Source organism: Heptranchias perlo, chromosome 11 (assembly GCF_035084215.1).
Source record: "Heptranchias perlo isolate sHepPer1 chromosome 11, sHepPer1.hap1, whole genome shotgun sequence".
NCBI classification, from domain to species: domain Eukaryota; kingdom Metazoa; phylum Chordata; class Chondrichthyes; order Hexanchiformes; family Hexanchidae; genus Heptranchias; species Heptranchias perlo.
The window spans coordinates 42,753,561-42,774,920 of record NC_090335.1 but is presented as its reverse complement, the minus strand read 5'-3'; the positions used below and the strand labels follow the sequence as shown (position 1 = coordinate 42,774,920).

The 21,360-nt window shown below is 39.9% G+C and overlaps 1 protein-coding gene across 6 annotated transcripts in view; it reads left to right on the top strand.

Annotated features, from left to right (window-relative positions):
* The window catches only part of bcor (BCL6 corepressor), a 274,104-nt gene extending 253,047 nt beyond the window's left edge, over positions 1–21,057 (top strand). For all 6 annotated transcript variants that reach the window (XM_067992876.1, XM_067992875.1, XM_067992874.1 and 3 more), the window contains 6 exons: positions 2,530–2,802; positions 10,738–10,904; positions 12,028–12,173; positions 15,005–15,082; positions 19,114–19,261; positions 19,972–21,057. In XM_067992876.1, the coding sequence (XP_067848977.1) occupies positions 2,530–2,802; positions 10,738–10,904; positions 12,028–12,173; positions 15,005–15,082; positions 19,114–19,261; positions 19,972–20,260 (1,101 nt within the window). In that variant the 3' untranslated portion in view covers positions 20,261–21,057. The remainder of the gene's footprint in view (positions 1–2,529; positions 2,803–10,737; positions 10,905–12,027; positions 12,174–15,004; positions 15,083–19,113; positions 19,262–19,971) is intronic.
* The last annotated feature ends 303 nt before the right edge of the window (positions 21,058–21,360 follow it).

Genomic DNA, 21,360 nt, shown 5'->3' with positions numbered 1-21,360 from the left:
TAGTTTGCCCATGAATAACACACCAACAATTTCTAAGCTGACATCTCATGTTTTTTTAAATTTATTAAATCTGCCCATCCAATATGAAATGATCATTATTAAAATGTCACTATCTGTAGGGCTGTTTTGGGAATGCAGAGAGGAACTTGCTAAGGATCCAATTACAAGCCATATGCCACTTCCTAGCATATGGCTAATTTATTAGGGACATGCCACACAATTTTTTGAAAAACCTATTGAGAGGGAGAGGAGGGTTTTTACAATAGCCACCTCCGCTCTCTGGATTTCTCAAATTTCTTAAACTTCTGAACGTTTGATTTTAATTGATACTGGCACCATAATTAAACTTTATGGAACAATTCTAAACTGCAAATTTTACAATATCTTCCTCCCAGATGCACACCCCATGATTTTATGTCCCTTATTTTGTTTTATGAATGGAAAATTGAGTGCACACCCGTGATTTCCTGATATGCGTTGCCATCGACAAGGCTCTGTGTACATTCATAAAATCAGCACTTGCTCTTCAACTGGACATATCCACTCTAACCTCATTTTCAATGCCCTTTTATATTCTTCCTTTTCAAGTGCCTCTGTAATTTCCTTTCAAATTAAGTAATAGTCTCAGCCTCAGTAGCCATTTGTGGTAAAGCACTTCTAGTAATCTTCTGTGTGAAAACATTTCTTCTGAGTTTCCCCTTCATTCTTCCACTGATAATCCTGACACTTTGTTTTAAGTAATATCGTTGTAAACAGGATCTATCCTTGGCCCCCTCCTCTTCCTCATCTACATGATGCCCTCTAGGGGACATCATCCGCAGACAAGGATCAGCTTCCACATGTATGCTGATGACACCCTGTTCTATTTCTCCACTACCTCTCACAACCCCTCCACTGCCTTGGTGTTGTCAGATTGATCCCACCACAAATTTCGTCCCCTTGCCATTGATTCCATCCTTCTCCTTGGCCACTGTCTCAAGCTATAATAAGTCCGTTCACAATTTTGTCATCCTATTGGACTCTGGGGTGAGTTTCTGACCTCATATTCTCTCTCAACTCAAAGACTGCCGCATCACCCGTCTCCGCCGCTACCTTGACCCATCTGTTGCTGAAATCCTTCTCAATGACTTTGTCACCTCCAGACTCGGCTGTTCCATTTTTCTCCTTGCCTGCTTCCCTTTCTCAAATTTAAAATTTCTGATCGTCGTGTTTTAATTCCTTCATGACCTTGCCCCTCTATATCTCTGTAACCTCTTCCAGTCCCATCATCCCATGACCCATCCTTCAACTCACTATTGGCTGCCATCCCCTCGGCTGCCTAGGCCCCATGCTCTGGATTCCCTGCCCAAACCCCTCTCCTCCTTTAAGACCCTCCTTAAAACCCACCTCTTTGATCTAGCTTTTGTTCACCTCTCCTAATATCTTTCGTTTGGCTCAGCATGCATTTATTTCTGATTATGCCTCTGTAAAGCATGTTTTTCTACATTAAAAGCGCTAAATAAATGCAAGTTGTTTTTGTATTTCTTTTTAAATAAAAAAATTATGCTATTACCAAATTTCTTTTGACCTTTCTTGAATAAAACTCCCAACCTGTAACATGTTTCCCAGGGTAATGTGGCTTGGGAGAAACCAGTAAGCTGTCCTGAAGTCGCATCCCTTGCTGTCTGCAGTGGGTCTGCTCTAGGACACATGGATGCACTCCCAGAAGTTGACATCAACAAAGTGGCTACCAGCTATTAAACACGAGTGAGGAAATGTTTCTCCTCTTCCACACTCACTTATTCGTGAATGAATGGCTATTACTGAATCTGGACCCCAGCATGAGTTAGCACCTTCGACAGAGGGTTAAAACACATCTACAATTGTTAGGCCATCTAAACGGGAATTGACAATTTAAGCACAAGTACCCGATTATTTTTATTTTAATCTTTAGTGAACCAGTAGAGTTTTTATGACAATCTGGAACTTTCATGGTTATTTTTCTGGTGCTGGTCCACAAATTACCAGATTTATTGAATACTTTTTCACAACTTGCCATGGTAAGATTTTAACTCATGACCTGTGGGTTGTTAGTCTAGTAACATAACCACTACACGACCATGCCCGTGTTTAAAGAAGCGTACAGTTAATGACCATTCGCTAGGCCTATCAAATCTCCCATGTTCAAGCTGGTTTCAGCAGCTTTCCTTGAATATGTCTTATGTGTTTCACTTTTGGGATGAGTAATATATCATTCTAAATGTGTGTATCATTTCTGCTTGCACAATGATCTCTTGTCTATATAACAAGTGTCTGCACTTCAAAGTAATTTGTTGTATTGAAAGCACTTTGGGATGTTTCTGAAAGATATGATAAGGCACTTCGTAAAAGTAAGTTTTTGCTTTATTTCTGTTCAGCAAACTTAACATGACTCTTGTTTTCTTAACTAAGCAGAGAATTTAGATCAAATATTTGCATAGTCTTTATTTTACCAAACTAGCTCAGTATCCTCCATTCCATTAATTTTTTCTTTGCATTGCCTATTTACAGCAGGCCAGTGTGATCAGAAATTCTAGAAAGCGGCCAGCATTAACCACAGACATAGATTCCACACCAAAGAAAACATGTGAGCAGAAGTCTTCCGATCGTTTGTTGCAGACTCCGTTATTACCGCAGTCCTCTCGGCCTTTGCCTGTACAAGCAGTCAGCTCTCCACAGGAGACACCCATAAGTCGACCCATGCCACCAGAAGCACGCAGACTCATTGTCAATAAAAATGCTGGTGAGACTTTGCTGCAAAGAGCAGCACGCCTAGGCTATGAAGTAAGTTCTGTATTTGAAAACAGGCTATTAAAAGATTAAGAATTATTTTATTTGGTTTTCCGTTATCTGCAATAGTCACAAAAATGCTAATTGAGCTTTTTCAGAAGAGTCACATAGTTTAATTTCCTAGTAGAGTACTGTATTATATTTGTAATAGCCACAATAAGTTTGGTAGATACATTATTTAAACATGAAAAAATGTAAACTGTTACAATTTCTAAGAGTATATCAATTATATAAGTATATGTATACCAAGTTGGTGAATAAATTTAGACTAAATACCTTACTTTAAAGATTGCAACATCCCATACTCAGAATACCTCAAAATTAGTTTCCCATACTCTAAATATTAAACAATCATGAGTAATGTTTAAAATATTAAGTTGTCAAGTTGCGTCAAAAGTATATTTTAAACAAGGTGTACTAAGTTTTGTTTTGTCTTGTGATTAGGTTATAAATGGTCATTTTTCTAACTAAAATATTTGGATTGTGTCAACATTAGAAGGATATGCTGATAGGATTAAATGAAGTAGGGAGGGAGGAGGCTCATGTGGAGCATAAACATTGGCATGGACCTGTTGGACTGAATGGCCTGTTTCTGTGCTGTACATTCTATGTAATTAAAGATTACTGTAAGCAAATAATTTAATTACAAAGAATAACAATAGATATTTCTGTTACAAGTTTGTATTATACATTACAATTCAATGAAAAAAAACTATGATTGTTTTTTACAATCAACACAAGATATAGTGGCGTCAGGGGCGATAGGAATCATAGTCAATAGCTATTATAGTTTGCAATGCGTTTAACTTGTCATAGATTTGGAAAACTTAGTGCTTAGTTGATCGATACTTTAATGTTCTGTAAGGGAATAAAAACTTCCTTTGGCTTCAGCCACCTGATTCACTAACAGTGGAAATGTTACCAATCTATAAATCAAATGGGAGCAAAATCGTCAACCTACTAGCTATCCTGAGGTTGCTCAAATAGAAATATCAGTGAAAAAATTAATTTAGTATCTTAAAGTTTTTAATAAAGTAGTGAATTTTTGAGCTGGGAAATGATTATTGTGAGGGCACAACAAAGAATGCTCACAGTTACATTTTGCTAAGCTAAGATATTATGTACCATGTTATCTTTGATTCCAATGTGGAACAGCCACTGTTTTACAGCCTAAACCATATTTCCAATCATGGTAGTGATGACATCATAAGAGATAAGTTTCCAGCGTGGGACCTCACTAGAAATGAGCACTGTTGCAGAATTCTGACCCGTGCTGCATCTGGCAAGGCTCTTCGCCAGCAGCAGGGCTTCTGCCCCACGTATAATATCTTAAATATATGCTTTATGAATGTTTACTGACTGACTCAATCCACCAATAAGTTGAAAATTGTGGCCAATTAACCAGATGACTCGTCTTATTTTTGCCTGGCCATCACTTAGTGAAGTATACTAAATTATATCGTGTCACTCTCACCAGATAGATTCCGTTTACTCTAGACACTAGGGGCTCGATTTTAGAATCCAAGTGTGGGTGCGTTGGGACGGGAGGGCTCCGAAAATCAGGGAAATCCCAAGCGGGTTCGGAACTCAGCTCCAACCCGCAGACTTCCGGGCTCCCCACTGATGCGTCTGGGTGCGCACATGCCTCATGAATGCAACCACTGGCAACTAAAGCTGGCAGGATGACAGTTAAGACAGTTATTTAGATACTTGAAGTACTTAATTTTGTGCACATTGAGGCAGGGTTCTGATTTTCAAACATCCTCAGCGTGTTTCCCGTCCTGTGGGAAACACTCCATGTTCTACTAGACATGTTTCAGCCAGCAGCCAGTTGGACATTCAGATGCTTGTTTGGCAGATGGGGATAAAAGGTGAGTTATTGCAGCAGGGCACTCAGTTCTTTCAGACAAACTTTTGGCTGGGAGATCTTTGTGTTTTCACTGAAAATTCTTACTTTCCACTCACAGTTCTTCTGTTCACACATATTTAACAACTTTTTGGACCCCCTCAAACTGACACCTTCAGAATGGGGGGGCGCCATGGCTGCATTCACCACTACATCCGGGGATGAGCAACATCATTAGCCTCGCCACACCTCCCTGCACAAAACAGTCCTACAACTACACATACACCCACTGTAAAGTGACCCAATGGTGGCATCAAGTGTCGCCGTTCATAGTGAACCTCATGGCCCTATCACAAAAGCCAGTCAAGAATGGGCAAGACGTGGCAGTAGTGGTGAGAATCATAACATTTAATGTAATTTTAACAAAAAACAAATATAAATGAAAAACATGACCATCTGTCAGACACCCTTGTGCATACCCTTCGTGCTCTCAAAACCTTCGCCTTTCTCTTCCTACTACTTCTTCATGGTGCATCCCCTGTGGCTGCAGCAAGAGGTAGTGGCAGGTCGCTCATGTTCATACCCTGACTGCTTAGATGCTTTCAGCCTATGCCCTCTGGGTTTTGGAGCCCCTGAGGGCCCTTCCAAAGACTGCTTCACCTGTACCTGTAGTCAGGGAGCGCTTCGAGTGGCATCCCCACTTCCATATCCCCTTTCGCCATCATCCCTCTCCTGGGCCAGAATCACATCACTTCTACCACCCTGCTGGACAACAGTGTGGTGGACATGTGTGATGCGTTGTAAGGCCACTTCTAAAGTATGTGTCAGCCTGTTTAAGGCGGAAGAATGTTGTTCACCCTGAGTCCGAACGACTGTTGGTAGGGCCTGAATGGACTCATTTGTGAGCCGTGCTTGAAGCTCAACAGAGGCTAGCCTTCTCTCCATCGCAGACATTCCCGCACTTACCTGCGACACTATCTCAGACAGTTGCTCACGTCCCTGCGCTACTATCTCAGAGATTCCCTCCCGTACCTGTGCCACCATTCCACTCATGCAGGAGTTTGACTCCTCCATCCTCTGCCCTATAGTGGAGAGTGCACGTGGCACCTGTTCCAGTACCTCGCAAATGTGCTGCTGTCCCTCGATCATTCTCCTTTTAAAGGATGGCCCCCCGGGGTTCAGCATCTGCGTCCAGCTGAGCAGAGCCTGGAGAGGAGTGCTCCCACCGACGCGGACTTTCCACAGCTGCCCCTACCCACCAGTGTCTGCTCGTGCTCACTTGTGTGTCGTGACTCACCAGGTGCCAACCCAACTAACTGAGTACTGGGACCCACCGAGGTGTGAGTATCTGCGTTGGTGGATGGCTCGCTATGATGTGACAGTGCACCCTCAGAGGCCGGTAGGTCCTCTGAAGAAGTGCCCTCTGCTGTCACTGCGGTCGTTGAAGGACCTGTAAGAGAACAGAAGGCAATATTAAGCATTGTCACAGATGTAGAATGTTATGATGAGCATATTGAGGTGTTGAATACGGCAAGCATTGTTAACATCAAAGTTGTGTCACCAGACATTTGTACGGTGCCAGCCTCGGCGTCCCCGACGGACAGGCACTCGAGGTTGCGGCTGATCCGCGTCTGTGAGGACCACTTCTTGTTGTGGCCCCCCTCCAGTCCTCACCCTCTCCCGTGCGTTTTGCGCTCTCTTCTAGAAGGGGAGAAAGTACAGACGTGTGAGTGAGTGATGGTGAAGTGGTCAGCCAATTAATGCATTGCTTTGGGTGAGGCTGACCGTGAAAGAGATGCATCAGAGATGTATGAGACAGAGCCATGACATTGGATCAGGATTGGGGTGCATGCTAGTGGTGGGTTCACAAATGGGGAGGTGAGGAAGTGCAGGTAAGTTGAGAATGAGCCTTAAGTGGGTGTGAGGAGTGATGTGATGGAGTAGTCTTGGCAGTGCAGAATGAGTTGGGGGCAAGGGGGCGGTGATGTGGAACAAGGAATGTAGGAGAATCAATAAGTGTACTCACTTTTGCTGACCTAGTTAGGTCATTGAACCGCTTTCTGCACTGGATCCAGGTGCGGGAGACATTGCTGCTGCTGGTGACCTCGTCTGCCACTTCGAGCCAGGCCTTCTTGGTGGCAGAGGCAGGGCACTTCCTCCTGTCCGCGGAGTAAAACACTTCCCCCCTCCTCCTCACCCTGTTCAGTAGCTGCTGCTGTGAGGTTTTGCTGAACCTTGGAGCAGCCTTGCCTCTGTGCTGCTCCATTGTGATTTATGGGTCTTTGCTCCAGCAAAAGCCTTTGGAGCAATGGCCCTTTAAATAGAGCTCCTCCAGCTGACAACCTGCGATGTGGATGCGCAGTCCGCCCACTGCGCAGCTTTCGGACGGCAAACCCAGAAGCCAGGTTAAGTGGCACCAATTCACTTGAGATCGCTTGCGAAACGGACATATTTTATTAGTTGGTTACCCACGCACCCATTTACCCCCCCGCTGCCATCCCGCTTCCATTCTAAAATCGGGGCCTAGATGTTCCAGTTTTCTCTATCCTATTCACACATAAGTTATACCTATCTACAAGTGTGTGTCCACTAGCCTAAGGGTCAGAGTCACACCAAGTAAATATAACATGGTTTCAATGTACTGTTGTTGACTTCAGCACTGCAGTACAATGCTACTACACTTCTGAATGACCTACATGGGTCTGTCTCATTGGAGGTGGTGCAATTTCGAATGGGCTTTGGCAGCTTTCTGCTATGATTTTGCACTGAATTTTTGTCACTAAGGTTATAAGTTCAACATGAACGTCGTAGAACAACAAAGACGTTAAGGAAATCTGCCAGATCGGCAATCACACTGAAGTACAGAGGTTTATAATGATTAAATAATTCTGCTGGTAAACAGATATTTTCAAATATTTATTAACTTTTCAAGAGTAACAAGAGTTAGTTTGAATCAAAAAATGTTCTAGGACATAGGGACAGGAGTAGGCCATTCAGCCTTTCAAAAAGATCATGACAGATCTGTACGTCAACTCCATTTACCCGCCTTTGTTCCATATCTCTTGAGATCTTCACCTAACAAAAATCTATCGATCTCAGCATTTAAAATTACAGTTGACCTGACAAAGAGAGTTCTAGATTTTCACTACCCTTTGCTTCCTGATCTCCGTATCTATACATCCCCCCACTGCATCACTACTATCAGGAGGTCTGTAGATAACTCCTATCAGAGTTTGCATCCTTTGCTGTTCCTTAACTCTACCAATAGTGTTTCTACTGCCTGATCACCTTTACTGAAATCCCTTCTTTCTACTATGATAATTGTGACTTTATCAATATTGCAACTCCATCTCCTTTACCAATTTCCCGGTCCTTTCTAAAGGTCCTACAGCCTGGACTAGTTAGCTCCCAATCATGTTCAGGCTGTAGCCAGGTCTCTCTAATGGCTAGTACATCAATTATTTTTCTAATTTTGTTTTATAACATTAATTAGTATTTCAAATAGTATTTTTTGCAGGTGGTATTTAATAGAAAAATATAAATAAAAATATCTTTCAGTACTCAAAGTCTGATATGTCGTTGGAAAACATATTTGTTTGTAATACATACAGTAATCAAACTACATGGCTTGAGTCCATTTTTTTCCCACTAGCATTTGTGATAGAAGTATACATTTTCATGGACCAGATATTAAATGGCCATTAATCTGTGGGCAGATTTCCTTAATGTCCTTGTTCTTATTTTCACAGTGAAAGATATTAATGATTTTTCAGTGTATACTATTTGCAGAAGCACAAACTTGAATAGGCCAAAAATAATTTAGAATAGCATTTTTGATTTTTTGCATAGCTATCGTTGATTTGTATTAGTGAAAGACGTTGGAAGAAATGCCAATACTGTATGATACTTATTTTTATAACTGTGGTAGTGCACTGGTTAAAATGTTTGATTCACTGTGGGACCTGGTAATATATGGAACCTTCGTTCCAGCCCTAAGAACAAATCTTCATGTCAGGGACAAATTAATAATGAAGACCTTGGTATGTTTTTAATTAAACAATAACAATGTCCGTATGTATTCTACCAGGAAATTGAGAATAGACAGGCCTATTCAATCATTCTTCAATTGATTTGCCTACCATCAGCTCCCCTGGTACAGTGCTTGCAGAAGTCTGTTATTACTGTTCAATCATATATTATTGGTAAAATAAGGAAATTCTATGAGTGTATGAATTCTCCTAATTTCGCTTTATTGGAATGAATTCTGCTGACATAGTTGCTTAAGGTGTGAGTTAAAAGGCAATAGGAATGTTGGGGCCAAGAATGTTGTGGACACTAGGAGTGTAATGGTGGGTTGGAAATTAGGCCAAGAACCAGATACACCAGGTCCCAGTCTTACATCAGGGATTCCGCAGGGCCATGTAAAGGGTGGAGCCTCTGCCTACCCATTACAATGCTGGCAGCATAGGAGGAGGGGAGTGGGGGGGTGGAGTGGGGTGGGGCAAGGTCTCCCAACTCCAGGAGTTCCCACATCCCAGCCTCCCAGCAGTGAGCGCATCATCACCAGTAGTATGCCTGGTGAAATCAAGTGCACCAGACTGCCAAATAGTGATTGTGGGCCTCACCAGGTCGAGGACTAGCCTGGACCCTGTTAAAAAAAAATGTAATATTTTTAAAGTTTCCATCTTACAAAGGAGATTGAGGGGATAGTTCTTTAACCTTTATGGGGAACTGACACCACTGACAAATGATGAAATAAATAAATCAATAATGTTGGTCAGACCTGTGACTAATAGGTATCTTTTCAGAACGGTCACATTATGAAATATTGTATCAGCATTTCCATTGCCCAATTGTATTAAGCAAATACTTGAACTAAGATAAGTTCCTTTAGCTGACATTCTGAAGTTTCAGAAATTAATTAATGCATTAAAATGTTACAAATATGAATTCAGCAATCTCTAGTGAAGATTCACTCAGACCTCCAACCCTTTTAATTTCTTCCACCAAATCATTTGTGTACACATCCAGTATAGTCTAGACATCTTGCAAGCATTTTGATAACATTCTGCTAAAATCACTCTTCATTGATGAAGGAAGATATGCAATGATTTATAAAGTAGCAAACTAAAACCTTCGGCCCTCACCTCATTATTTCCTATGCAATGCCAGGTTTTACATCAATATTGTTTTCTATATGGACCCACTCTAAAAGGCAGACCTACATACTATTAAATCCCACCTTTTTATTTGTTTTGTATCAGCTATATACATAGTTTGCCCACATTGTCATTTTCTTGTCACTTTATAACTAATGTCATTTCAGGCTCACAAACAGGAATTTTGGGTGTGTTGGGTTTTTCATATAAATTAAAAAGTTTAGGTGAGTTTGGAAAATATTTTCTAACCTAAATTGAACAGTTTCATCATTACAAATTTGGAACTTAAGATAATGTCTTTTAAACATTTAGAAGTTCGGGATTCAGTCCTAGTTTGAGTTTGGTATTGAAATGCTGAAGTTGTTTGTGGGTTGGCCAGCTGATTGATCCAATTAATGTGTTTTATTGCGAGCTGATGAGAGATAAGGATACCAGAAAAGGGTCTGCAGGGTAGTTTGCTGACTAGCAGCTTGCTCAGGAAGCACATACCTTATTTGGTTTGTTAGACGAGGCTTATTGTAGAGGTTGTTGCCCTGAGCTGATTTAAGCTTGGTTGTTGGTGTTATACTTTGTATGCCAATAATCTCTTCAATTGTATGGTTAAATGTATGTAAATTGACATTACTACAATGCTGGATGCAGCTTAGAATAAAGTTATTAGCAGGCCAAAATACTATTTCTGTTTTTAAAAACCACCCAGCTTTCATTTGTACATGTTATTTTATATGGATTTCATTTTTGTATTGAAACATTACTTCACTAAAACAGAGTGATATTAGGCACAATTTTGTAGGTATATTTGCCATTGAAATAAAGCACAAGAATAAGGACTTATAATCCTATTTTCTTGCCAAGTTCTTCATGAAATCCGACACTTGTTTCATGTGATGCAAGTTAATAAATTTAATTTTTTTTCTTTCCTAGGAGGTAGTATTGTACTGTTTGGAAAACAAGGTTTGTGATGTAAATCATCGCGATAATGCAGGTTATTGTGCTTTGCATGAAGCCTGTGCCAGAGGATGGCTCAGCATTGTATGTCACCTTCTAGAACATGGAGCTGATGTTAACTGCAGTGCTCAGGATGGAACAAGGTACATATTTACTTGGTTACTTGAGTCACCTCATTAAATTTTCATGACCAGATTCATTTTGTTAAAATCAGCTAAATTAAACTGTGTGATGGCCACTCAAGCTAGAGCACGGAAGTGCTAGATTCAAATTTGAATCTTGATTAACTTTTTATCTCAGCAACTGTGGTTTTCAGTACAGAGAATTATTTAGTTCTGTAAAACTGAAATTACACTATACAGTTTGAGTGTTCCTTCACAAGTAGGCACTGTGACTAAAATTAATGAAAGAAAATTTGGAACTATTGTTTTTTTTCCATTTGGTTTTTGCCCTCCAAAATCTCTTTCAGTGATTTTTCTTTTGCTTACCAAGGTAAATAGTGTTGAGACCAGGGAATGGAATACTTTCCCATTGCAAGCACCAAGCATCAGCATCAAGTACATCAGCAAATGCACTGCTTAGTGTGGTGATGAGCCATACAGATTGGGAGGGTCTCCAGTATTATTTCTGCTCTGTGCTGTCTTAACTGATCTCTGGTAGGACAGTAATAGGGGCACTATAATTGGTCTCAGGTACCTTACTCAATTGACCATTCTCTATGTTTAGTGCTTCCATGCTCTGATGAGCAGCAGCACTGTGCTGCTGCCCCGATTCCCCAACCTGTGCTCCCTTTGAGTGCAGCTCCCTGCTGGGAGTTCAGTATTGCTGAGTTTACCTATATGTGTGTACAAACACAATGAATCTTGGCACATTATTCAACCATCAGGTCATCACAGCAGAAACCAATCCTATCCACTCAAGCAGCTCCAAGGGAATAAAATCAGTCAGCCTGGGTCCCATGCCAAACTGCTATTCATTGATCCCCACTGGAAAGTGCATAGTTATGGATGGGATTGGTTTCTGCTGTGGCGTGCTTATGGTTGACTAGTATGCCGATATCCATCATCTGTATACATGCACAGAGTGTGGTCACCTGGGCAGGTTACCTTTAGGCTGCTAACACATATATAAAAATAACCCAGCATGATTCACAGCTTTCAGAGGAGGAAGAGAGAAAAAGGGAGAGAGAACATTGAGGGAGATTTGCATTTGTACACTTAATTGTCTACCATCAAATTAAGTTTTGAAGTTTTGCTTTTATTGAAGGCCTATCCATGATGCAGTAGAAAATGATCACTTGGAAGTAGTTCGGCTGTTACTATCATACAGTGCAGATCCAACCTTGGCCACGTACTCTGGTCGAACTATTCTAAAGATGGCACATAGTGAAGTGATGGAAATGTTTCTCTCAGGTATGTTCGGATTCCAGTTGTTAACCCATTTCAACCTGCATATTTCAATAAACTTCGTTGAGGGGCACTTTTCGACAATGGCTGTGAAATTGCCTTTAATGTAAATTTAGCAGCACAATGGTGAAAATTATGAAAATAATTTGTATCAACCAATTATCACAAACATTTTGTTTTGTGATTAAATATCTCATTTTAGAATCACCATAAAAAACAAAAATAACTGAATTCAATTTTGAATGAAATCCAAGATGGCTGACTGTAGCAGCATGTGGTGAGAGTTTATATGCATAAAAATGTTATTTTTTCCTGTATTTGGACTCACAAACAAAAACCAATAGTGTTATAGAAGACCTGTATCCACAATATGTAAAGATCCGTAATTGTCAGCTTGGCTTGATAGATTACTCTAGGACTTGAGCACATAATTTAGACTGACACGTCCGCGCAGTACTGAGGGAGTGCTGCATTGTCACAGATACCTTTCAAACGTTAAACCGGGACTCCATCTGTCAGTTCTGGTGGACAAAAAAGATTCTATTCACTCAAAAAAGGACAGAGAATATACATCCTTCAACCAACATCTGCAAGATAGATTAACCGGTCATTTATCTCCATAGAACCATAGAAAAGATACAGCACAGAAGGGGCCATTTGGCCCATCATGTCATTGATGTTTGTGGACCCATGCTGTGTTCTAACTGTTTGCCTTATTTGTCTATATAACACATTTCAAAAGTAATTCATTGGCTGTGAAATACTTTGCTTTGGGTCATCCTGAGGACATGAAATGTGCTACATAAATTCTCACTTATGAGTTAACTCGGTTATCATTTAGTCATTGTTAATCACTGTAGAATCAGGTAATAGAGGTCAGTCTTGTGGGAGCTGATAATGCAGTTGCAGCACAATGACATTGGGATTACTGCTGCTCAGTGTGCACCAGTAGTGCAGGCAGCTGACCTCGCCAGATAATACAAGGTCAGCTTTTTGGCATTGTAGCACGATGCTCCTGGTGAATTGAGCATGAGGTACTGGGAGGACACAGTTGATAAATGCTCATTGAAGGCTGTAGGCAGTGACAGGGATGGTTCAGGTGGTCAGAATAGGGAACACAATTCTGTATATATGATCACCCACCAACTGCATATTGATGAAATGGATCCCCTTTCTGCTCGTGAAGGGAAAGACATTTGGGGTGGTGGCATGCATTACAACATATGTGCCATCAATAGTGCCATAAAATTTGGGACATTTAAATAGACTGTGAAAGTGTATAGCTCTCTCCTGTTCGGGATTTTTCCCATGGAGAAATAGATTAATTGAGTAATGTGGGTAAGATAGTCATTTATGACCTGCGTGATGCAACTGCGCTGCAGGTTGGGAGATTTGGGAAGATATCTCTAACTGTCGTTAGGAAGGGTCCAGTGATGTACCAGTTCAAGGCAGCTGTTACTTTAATAGGCACTGTCACAGCCATCCCTGTCCCATGATTGCTTGCTGTGTCTGGCTGAAGGAATGTGCACAGATTTGTGATGTTTTCCTTAAAGACTCTTGTTCTTCACATTAAGGAGTCTCCAGTCTGTCCAGGTACAATTGCCTGGCTCTGTATAGAAGGGTGGCAGCGTAAAGATAGGACCTAACTAAGCGCCAGTGATGCAAATACATCTGTCTGGCATCCTTCCTCTGAACTTCCTTTTCCTCTTCAAAAGAGGAACCTGTATATCTCTGGGGAAATGAGCAGATCCAGGAGAAGTCTGATACCTTTAAGAAGCTGACTCTATATTGTTCCTTTGCCCTGAAGCAGTTAAACTTATTATAACACACACACACACACACACACACACACACACACACACGTAAAAACCCTCATTTGGAATTAATATAAAAAAGCCACGATTCAAATCGGTTTGATTTAAATGATGAACTAAAATAAAAAAATTTCTGTGGATGGTCAATAAGAATGAAATGCAGATTTTGAAACCTCTGAACTTCAATTATTACACAGGGCCTGTTTTATTTTAGCTTGAAATAAACACGTGATTAGCGGGGACTCTAAATTCACGGTTGTTTTTAAACTGCAAGGATGCTTTAATGGACTTACCCTCAGGTGTTCACCGGAAAAATACATTCTGTATCTCATTTTTTAAAACTCACCACTAGGCTAAGTACTAAAACCTGAAGATTCTTCACTTCTTCATAGGTCCTGACACTCCTTCCCCTCCCGCTGCTCCACTAAAAGCAATTGGTGGCATTGGCTGCTGAGAGCTGAGTGTAAGCAAAGTAATATGCAGCCTCGGAAATGACACACAAAATTATGTACTACTTTCTATGTAGCTAAAAATCCAATTTGTAATTATATTTTAAATATGAACATACAAAAATGTCAGACAGGAAAAGTCCATCTGGTCTATCTAGCCTGTCCCATACAGTCATGATGTCTCGTGCAATATGAAACACACTCCCCACACCCGCTCCCCGGAGCCATGTAATCTCCTGGGAGAGATGAAAAACCAGGTAAAAGAAACCAAGGCCAATTGGGGGGAGGGGGGGGGGAATCTGGAAATTTCCCCTCTGAAATATAGGAATTTCAGACGTAATGGCCATTTAATATCTGGTCCAGTACACTGATACTGTTTTCTTTATTTTTACAGCTTTGGTTTTGTGTCATTGTTGGATCAGCCTTTTGTAATCTCAAACTGCACAGTTGGGATATTGCACATTTCACTGCCATGTTTTGTTAACATTTTTATATACTGTATGACACAAATACAATGAACAGCTGCTCTGCCTTCAGTGTTTTGACCAGTTTGTGTGTTTTCGCCCCCCCCCAGAGTATTTTGCTGACTTGCAAGGTCGAAGCAACGATGACCCTGGTTTGTACTGGGATTTCTATGGCAGCTCTGTGTGTGGTGAGTGATACCCTTATGCAGACTCCTGCTCTCTGGAAAGGAATACTATAATTGCAGCAGAAAGCAGAAAAGTGAACATTATAAAATCAACAGAAAGTTATAGCTCTGTACTACTAAGACTATGATGAATTGATTTAACTGTACAGTTAAATCAGTTTCCTTCCAGATTAACTAATTTGCCTCTGTGTACACTAATTTATGGGATCTTATTTTAATTTGCATCTGTTTTTGTGATTCTTTACTATTTATCTACAGAAAAGTGTTTCCTAAAAGAGAGTGTCTTTGATTAATTGGATTATAAAGGTTGTATTTGGGTCTGCTAGTTAAATGCTGGAATTTCCACTTCAGAAGTCTGAGTTTGAATCCCAGCTTCATTTGTCTAAAGAGCACATTTGCTGTATCTGCTGCACCACCTGGGGAAGAAGGGAAAACTGGTCAGAGAAGGGAGAAATCTCTCATGTACCAAGTGCACCTCCTAACAGGTCAGGCAGGGATTTGAGACCATCCTGCTCCACAGCAAAAGGGGATATTGTGCATATAATTCGAGGGGAGGGAAATTAGAGGTGGAAGGAAGAATTGCAAAGACTGGCCTAAGTAATTGTTCTATTCAAGAACAACAACCAGTAAATTTTTTCCTGGGTTCCATTTACCATTTTGAAACATTCTTAGAAAATGCCGTATAGATTTTCAAATGTAATTAAAGATGATTGATAGCTTCTCCAATAGCTTAGTGGGTAAGCACACTGCTCAGTGTGAAGCTGAGCCATATATCCCTGAAAGGTCCTGGGTGTGATCCACAATCTGTGCTAAGTTGTGAGATCACCCCTAGAGGATGGAATTGGTATTACAAATGGCCGTAACCAGAATTTCAGTAATTCCTCCTCGGAAGTACGAGTGTGTTAGGGTTGGAAGAGAACAGAATCAGACTTGGCTGTGATGCTTTCTATGGTCAACTAATTGACCTACTCTTGCTCTAGATGAAAATGCCCACTTAGGCAAAGTACTGAAGGGTGGGTAGTGCCAGTGGAACTGGACCCTAGCTTGAATCAGTGCCTTCAGCTATAAAGGTTATAGTGGAACAGTTTGGTAGCTCTAGAGGTATGGTGTTTCACTAGATCTCAGTCAACTTTCTGGATTAAATGTCTCATAGTGATAGAGAACACATTCTAGTTTGGGAAGAAAAATCAGCTCAAAGATTTGTGTGGGCCCACATACATGGCTTGTCTAAATCATGTGCTAGTACTGATAACTACAGAGAGGTCTTCAACCAAAAAAAGATATTAAGCATGGGAATGTTGCATTTAGTGACTTTTAAAATTTGAAATATTTTGTACAACTGTGAAAATTCTCCAAAGGTATAATTTTGTGTTTTATGTAGACTTTGATCATTGTGTATAAATCTTTTTGAGTTAGTCCTATGTGGCGATAAATCCAGAACTTTGAGCCGGGATTTATAGAGACACTTGGAACTAACACATTTGAGTTGGGACAGCAATGCTGCTCTTTTGATTGGGTAGTGGATATCCATCAACCTAAAGACTAATTTTACTTAACTGTTGTTCCCTGGTGGAACTACCAGTGAGTGGCCAGTTAAGAAATGGAAAATCTCATCTGCCTCTTTACCTCTTTCTCCTTCTTTAAGTTGCTTTTTAAAACTTACCTCTTCACCTGTCCTAATATCTCTTTGTGGCTCATTGTCAAATTTTTGTCTGATAACGCTCCTGTGAAGCACCTTGGGATGTTTTTACGATGTTTAAGGCGCTATTCACAATCTGTATATCAATGATTTGGATGAGGGGACCAAATGTAATATTTCCAAGTTTGCTGATGACTCAAAACTAGGTGGGAATGTGAGTTGTGAGGATGATGCGAAGAGGCTTCAAGGGGTTATAGGCAGGCTAAGTGAGTGGACAAGAACATGGCAGATGGAATATAATGTGGAAAAATGTGAAGTTATCTACTTTGGTAGGAGAAACAGAAATGCAGAGTATTTTTTAAATGGTGAGAGATTGGGAAATGTTGATGTTCAAAGGGACCTGGGTGTCCTTGTACATGAGTCACTGAAAGCTAATATGCAGGTGCAGCAAGCAATTAGGAAGGCAAATGGTATGTTGGCCTTTATTACAAGAGGATTTGAGTATAGGAGTAAAGATGTCTTACTGCAATTATATAGGGCCTCAGTGAGACGGCACCTGGAGTATTTTTTTTTATTCGTTCATGGGATGTGGACGTTGCTGGCAAGGCCAGCATTTATTGCCCATCCCTAATTGCCCTTCAGAAGGTGGTGCTGAGCCGCCTTCTTGAACCGCTGCAGTCTATGTGGTGAAGGTTCTCCCACAGTGCTATTAGGTAGGGAGTTCCAGGATTTTGACCCGGCGTTATATTTCCAAGTCGGGACGGTGTGTGACTTGGAGGGGAACGTGCAGGTGGTGTTGTTCCCATGTGCCTGCTTCCCTTGTCCTTCTAGGTGGTAGAGGTCGCAGATTTGGGAGGTGCTGTCAAAGAAGCGTTCACAGTTGTACAAAATATTTCAAATTTTAAAAAAGGTATAATTTTGTGTATACAATTTTGGTCACCTTACCTAAGAAAGGATATACTTGCCATAGAGGAAGTGCAACAAAGGTTCACCAGACTGATTCCTGGGATGGTGGGATTGTTGTATGAGGAGAGATTGAGTAGACTAGGCATGTATTCTCTAGAGTTTAGAAGAATGAGAGGGGATCTCATTGAAACATATAAAATTCTTAACAGGGTTCGACAGGGTAGATGCAAGGAGAATGGGGAGTCTAGAACCCCTAGACTCCCCTGGCTGGGGAGTCTAGAACCAGGGGTCACAGTCTCAGATTAAGGGATAGGCCAGTTAGGACTGAGATGAGGGAAAATTTCTTTACTCAGAGGGTGGTGAAGCTTTGGAATTCTCTACCCCAGAGGACTGAGGAGGCTCAGTCATTGAGTACATTCAAAACAGAGATCGATAGATTTCTAGATATTAAAGGCATCAGGGGATATGGGGATAGAGCAGGAAAATGGCGTTGAGGTCGAAGATCAGCCGTGATCTTGTTGAATGGCGGAGCAGGCTTGAGGGGCCGGATGGCCTACTCCTACTCCCATTTCTTATGTTCTATACAAATGCAAGTTGTTGTTAGAACCACAAAAGTGCAATAAGTGCATTTTGTCCCCTGTCTGTGTGGCTGTAACAACATTTCTTTCAGCTGATTTACCATATTATTTATATTATTTGTATATGTTCTGTGAATGCCACAAAGGTTATGTTTTTTGTATACAAATTACTCTACACTATTCAAACTACAGATTCAAGTTACAATTTTAAACCCTTATAGCTCACTAAGCAAAAGGAAATATTTTTAAGAAACTACTGTAGGTTGATGATTTAATTAAATAGAACTTTCTATGCTGTTAACAAGTCTGGAAAATCCACTATGTTTAGCTTAAACTTTGTCTCTGGGGGAAAAAATGAGGTACACAAGATGTATATCATGTTCGCCATAGATGCTTCTATTGGGTCATTCATTGAAATATGGCACCCAAAGTGGTCAATGCACCATCACTCCCCCATTGCTTTCCTTCCCATCAGAGAGATGAAAAGTGATTGTAACATGCATTTAGCATGTCAATCAAATGTTTAAATATGACATTTTAGGCAAGATAGAAGTAATGGCACTGCAGATGCTATTTACAGGTAGTGTACAAAAGCAAGTATATTTTTAGTAACAAACTGGAAATTGGCAGTAAGGGCAACATACAAGACTTATTAATATTATTTATTCAGATACACTTAATCAATATTTTAAACTTATTTTCATTAGAATTATGTTATCTTATCAGTAATTTGGTACCTTAAAGCAATGTCTGCATATGATAGAACAGTTTTTTAAAAATATCGTGTGCTACAGTTAAGATGTATTCTGTTCTGTTGCTGCTGACAAATATAATTCCTGTATTATAACCTGATAGCCATAAAGAGATTGTCCATTTCTGCAAGTAACCGTTGGTGTCTTTTGTAATTCCAGAACCAGTAGAAGAGTCTGGATTTGATGTCTTGGCTAATCCACCAGGCCCTTGTGATGAGGAAGAGGAGTATGATGATGTGTTGGAATTTGAGTTTTCTGATACCCCTCTTTTACCTTGTTACAACATTCAGGTCTCACTCTCTCAGGGGTATGTATTTTACATAGATTTTTTTTAAAACCATTGTGATTATTTAGCTATCAGTAATAACTCTGAGCACTCTCCCTACAACACTGAGCTACCAATGCCAAGTGTGGGCAGTCAATAATATAGTCTTGCATATCACATGCACTTGCTGTGTCACACTTACTTCCTGTAACATTTTCCGCATCACACTTTGTTGATAACATCATTATCGAGTAGTGTATTCTCTGACTCACCTTGAGCAAGCCATGGGTGATCTGCTAAAAAAAAATCATATATTTTTGATTCCTAATATAGAAACTGTAAAGTGCAGGCAACTTACCAATATTTGAAGCTTCCTCCAATTCATGGAGGGCATCAGAAATGTATGTTTCAAGCATTATGGCATAAGTACATGATATTGATCATGTATTGGTAGAAGCATGTCAGTTTTTTTTGGAACATACTGGATTACTTGTTACGTTACAAATTTGAGAAACGCATTTTAAATATTAAGTTACCTCCAAAACTATGACTTTTTTTGTTCTAGATTTATAACCTATCAAATCAACAGATAATATAATTAAGCTAAATTTTATAGGTTATATCCCATTAGTAGAGAGTCTTCTATACTACAAGACCATTCGTGCAATTCATTTAAAAAAAACTAATTAATTCTGAAACAGTATAACACTCAAACAAAACTTGCAATGTCTTTTCTTCCTTCTCCATGACAGTCCCCGGAACTGGCTGCTATTAACTGATGTGCTACGGAGACTGAAAGTGTCAGCTCGCATCTTTCGCTCCTCATTCCCTCATATTGAAAATGCCACCATTTCAGAGGCAGAGTTTTACAGACAGGCTTCTTTGAGCCAGCTTTTTACTTACCCAGAGGATTTTGAAACTCGGGACATTGACAATAAAGAAACACTGGAGCTGGTGGAATTCACAGGCGAACTTCAGGAACTATTGGGATCATCTGTCACGTACCTGTACGCTGACAACGAGGTTGAAACATACAATTAACTGCTGAAGGAACAGGTCACATATTAGCTGCTGTTCCTACATTATGGCCTAAATTTCAAAAAACTAGACTGTGTAAATTATGTAAATGATGTGTTATTTCATGGATCGCTGTGTTTGAAAAAAACGCTATTCTGAATACTAAATGACATAATGTTGTCTATGTTCTTGTACATTTGAAAACCAGAATTCCATTTTGGATGGACTTGTGAATTTTTCAAAAAAGAAATCTCCCTGTTTATAAATTTTTTTTGTATGCTGTCTGTTTCTTATCTTTCTGTAAATGTATTTTTCTGCTTTTTGGCAGGTAGCCCAAATTAGGAACTTTTTTCCTGGCACACTGCATATGTAAACACATTCATTTGATTATGTTATTTTATTTTATTTTATGTAATTTTATTTTTTTTTTGAAAAAGAAGCACTGATTTTAAGATGGTGTCCACTTTTGGATCCTGTGGTCCTGTCACACGATCTGTTTAGGAGGCTTGGTTGTGGTGAGGCACTTCACTTTATTGTTTACAAAGTTACCTGCTGTGGTCAGGTACACTTATTGGGTAAAATCCAGTAGCTTGTAAGATAATGAAAACTGTATCCTTGCATCAGAAGAACTCTGACTCGGATTCACTTTTAGATAACCACACTCAGACATCACCCAGTCCTTTATACATATATGTAAACATGTTTTACTTTTTTCCTTTTATTTAAAAATGAATTTAAAATATTTTTTCTGTACTTTGTACAAAAAAATTATGAAATTTAAAATTTTAGAGGATTGTACAATAAAACCTGTTTTGTCAAGAGTGGAGTTATACACTGTGGATGTTGGGGAACTAAGTGTTTCTGATAGTTGTATAATATTTTAGAACATCTGTTTAACTTTGTAAGTAAAACTGCTGTATATTTAGGTTTATATTTTACACAGTGACTAAAACAATTTTTCCTTAAAACAAAAGCCAAAAAAGGAAATGTCTGGTAATAAAGACATGGTTTGATAAAGGGATATGAATGTGCCATGTTACTCATGTGTGCATGTATGATCACACAATCACAAGGAAAGTATTGGAAGGTAACAGTCCTTTTTAATTTAGGTACCACAACTACAA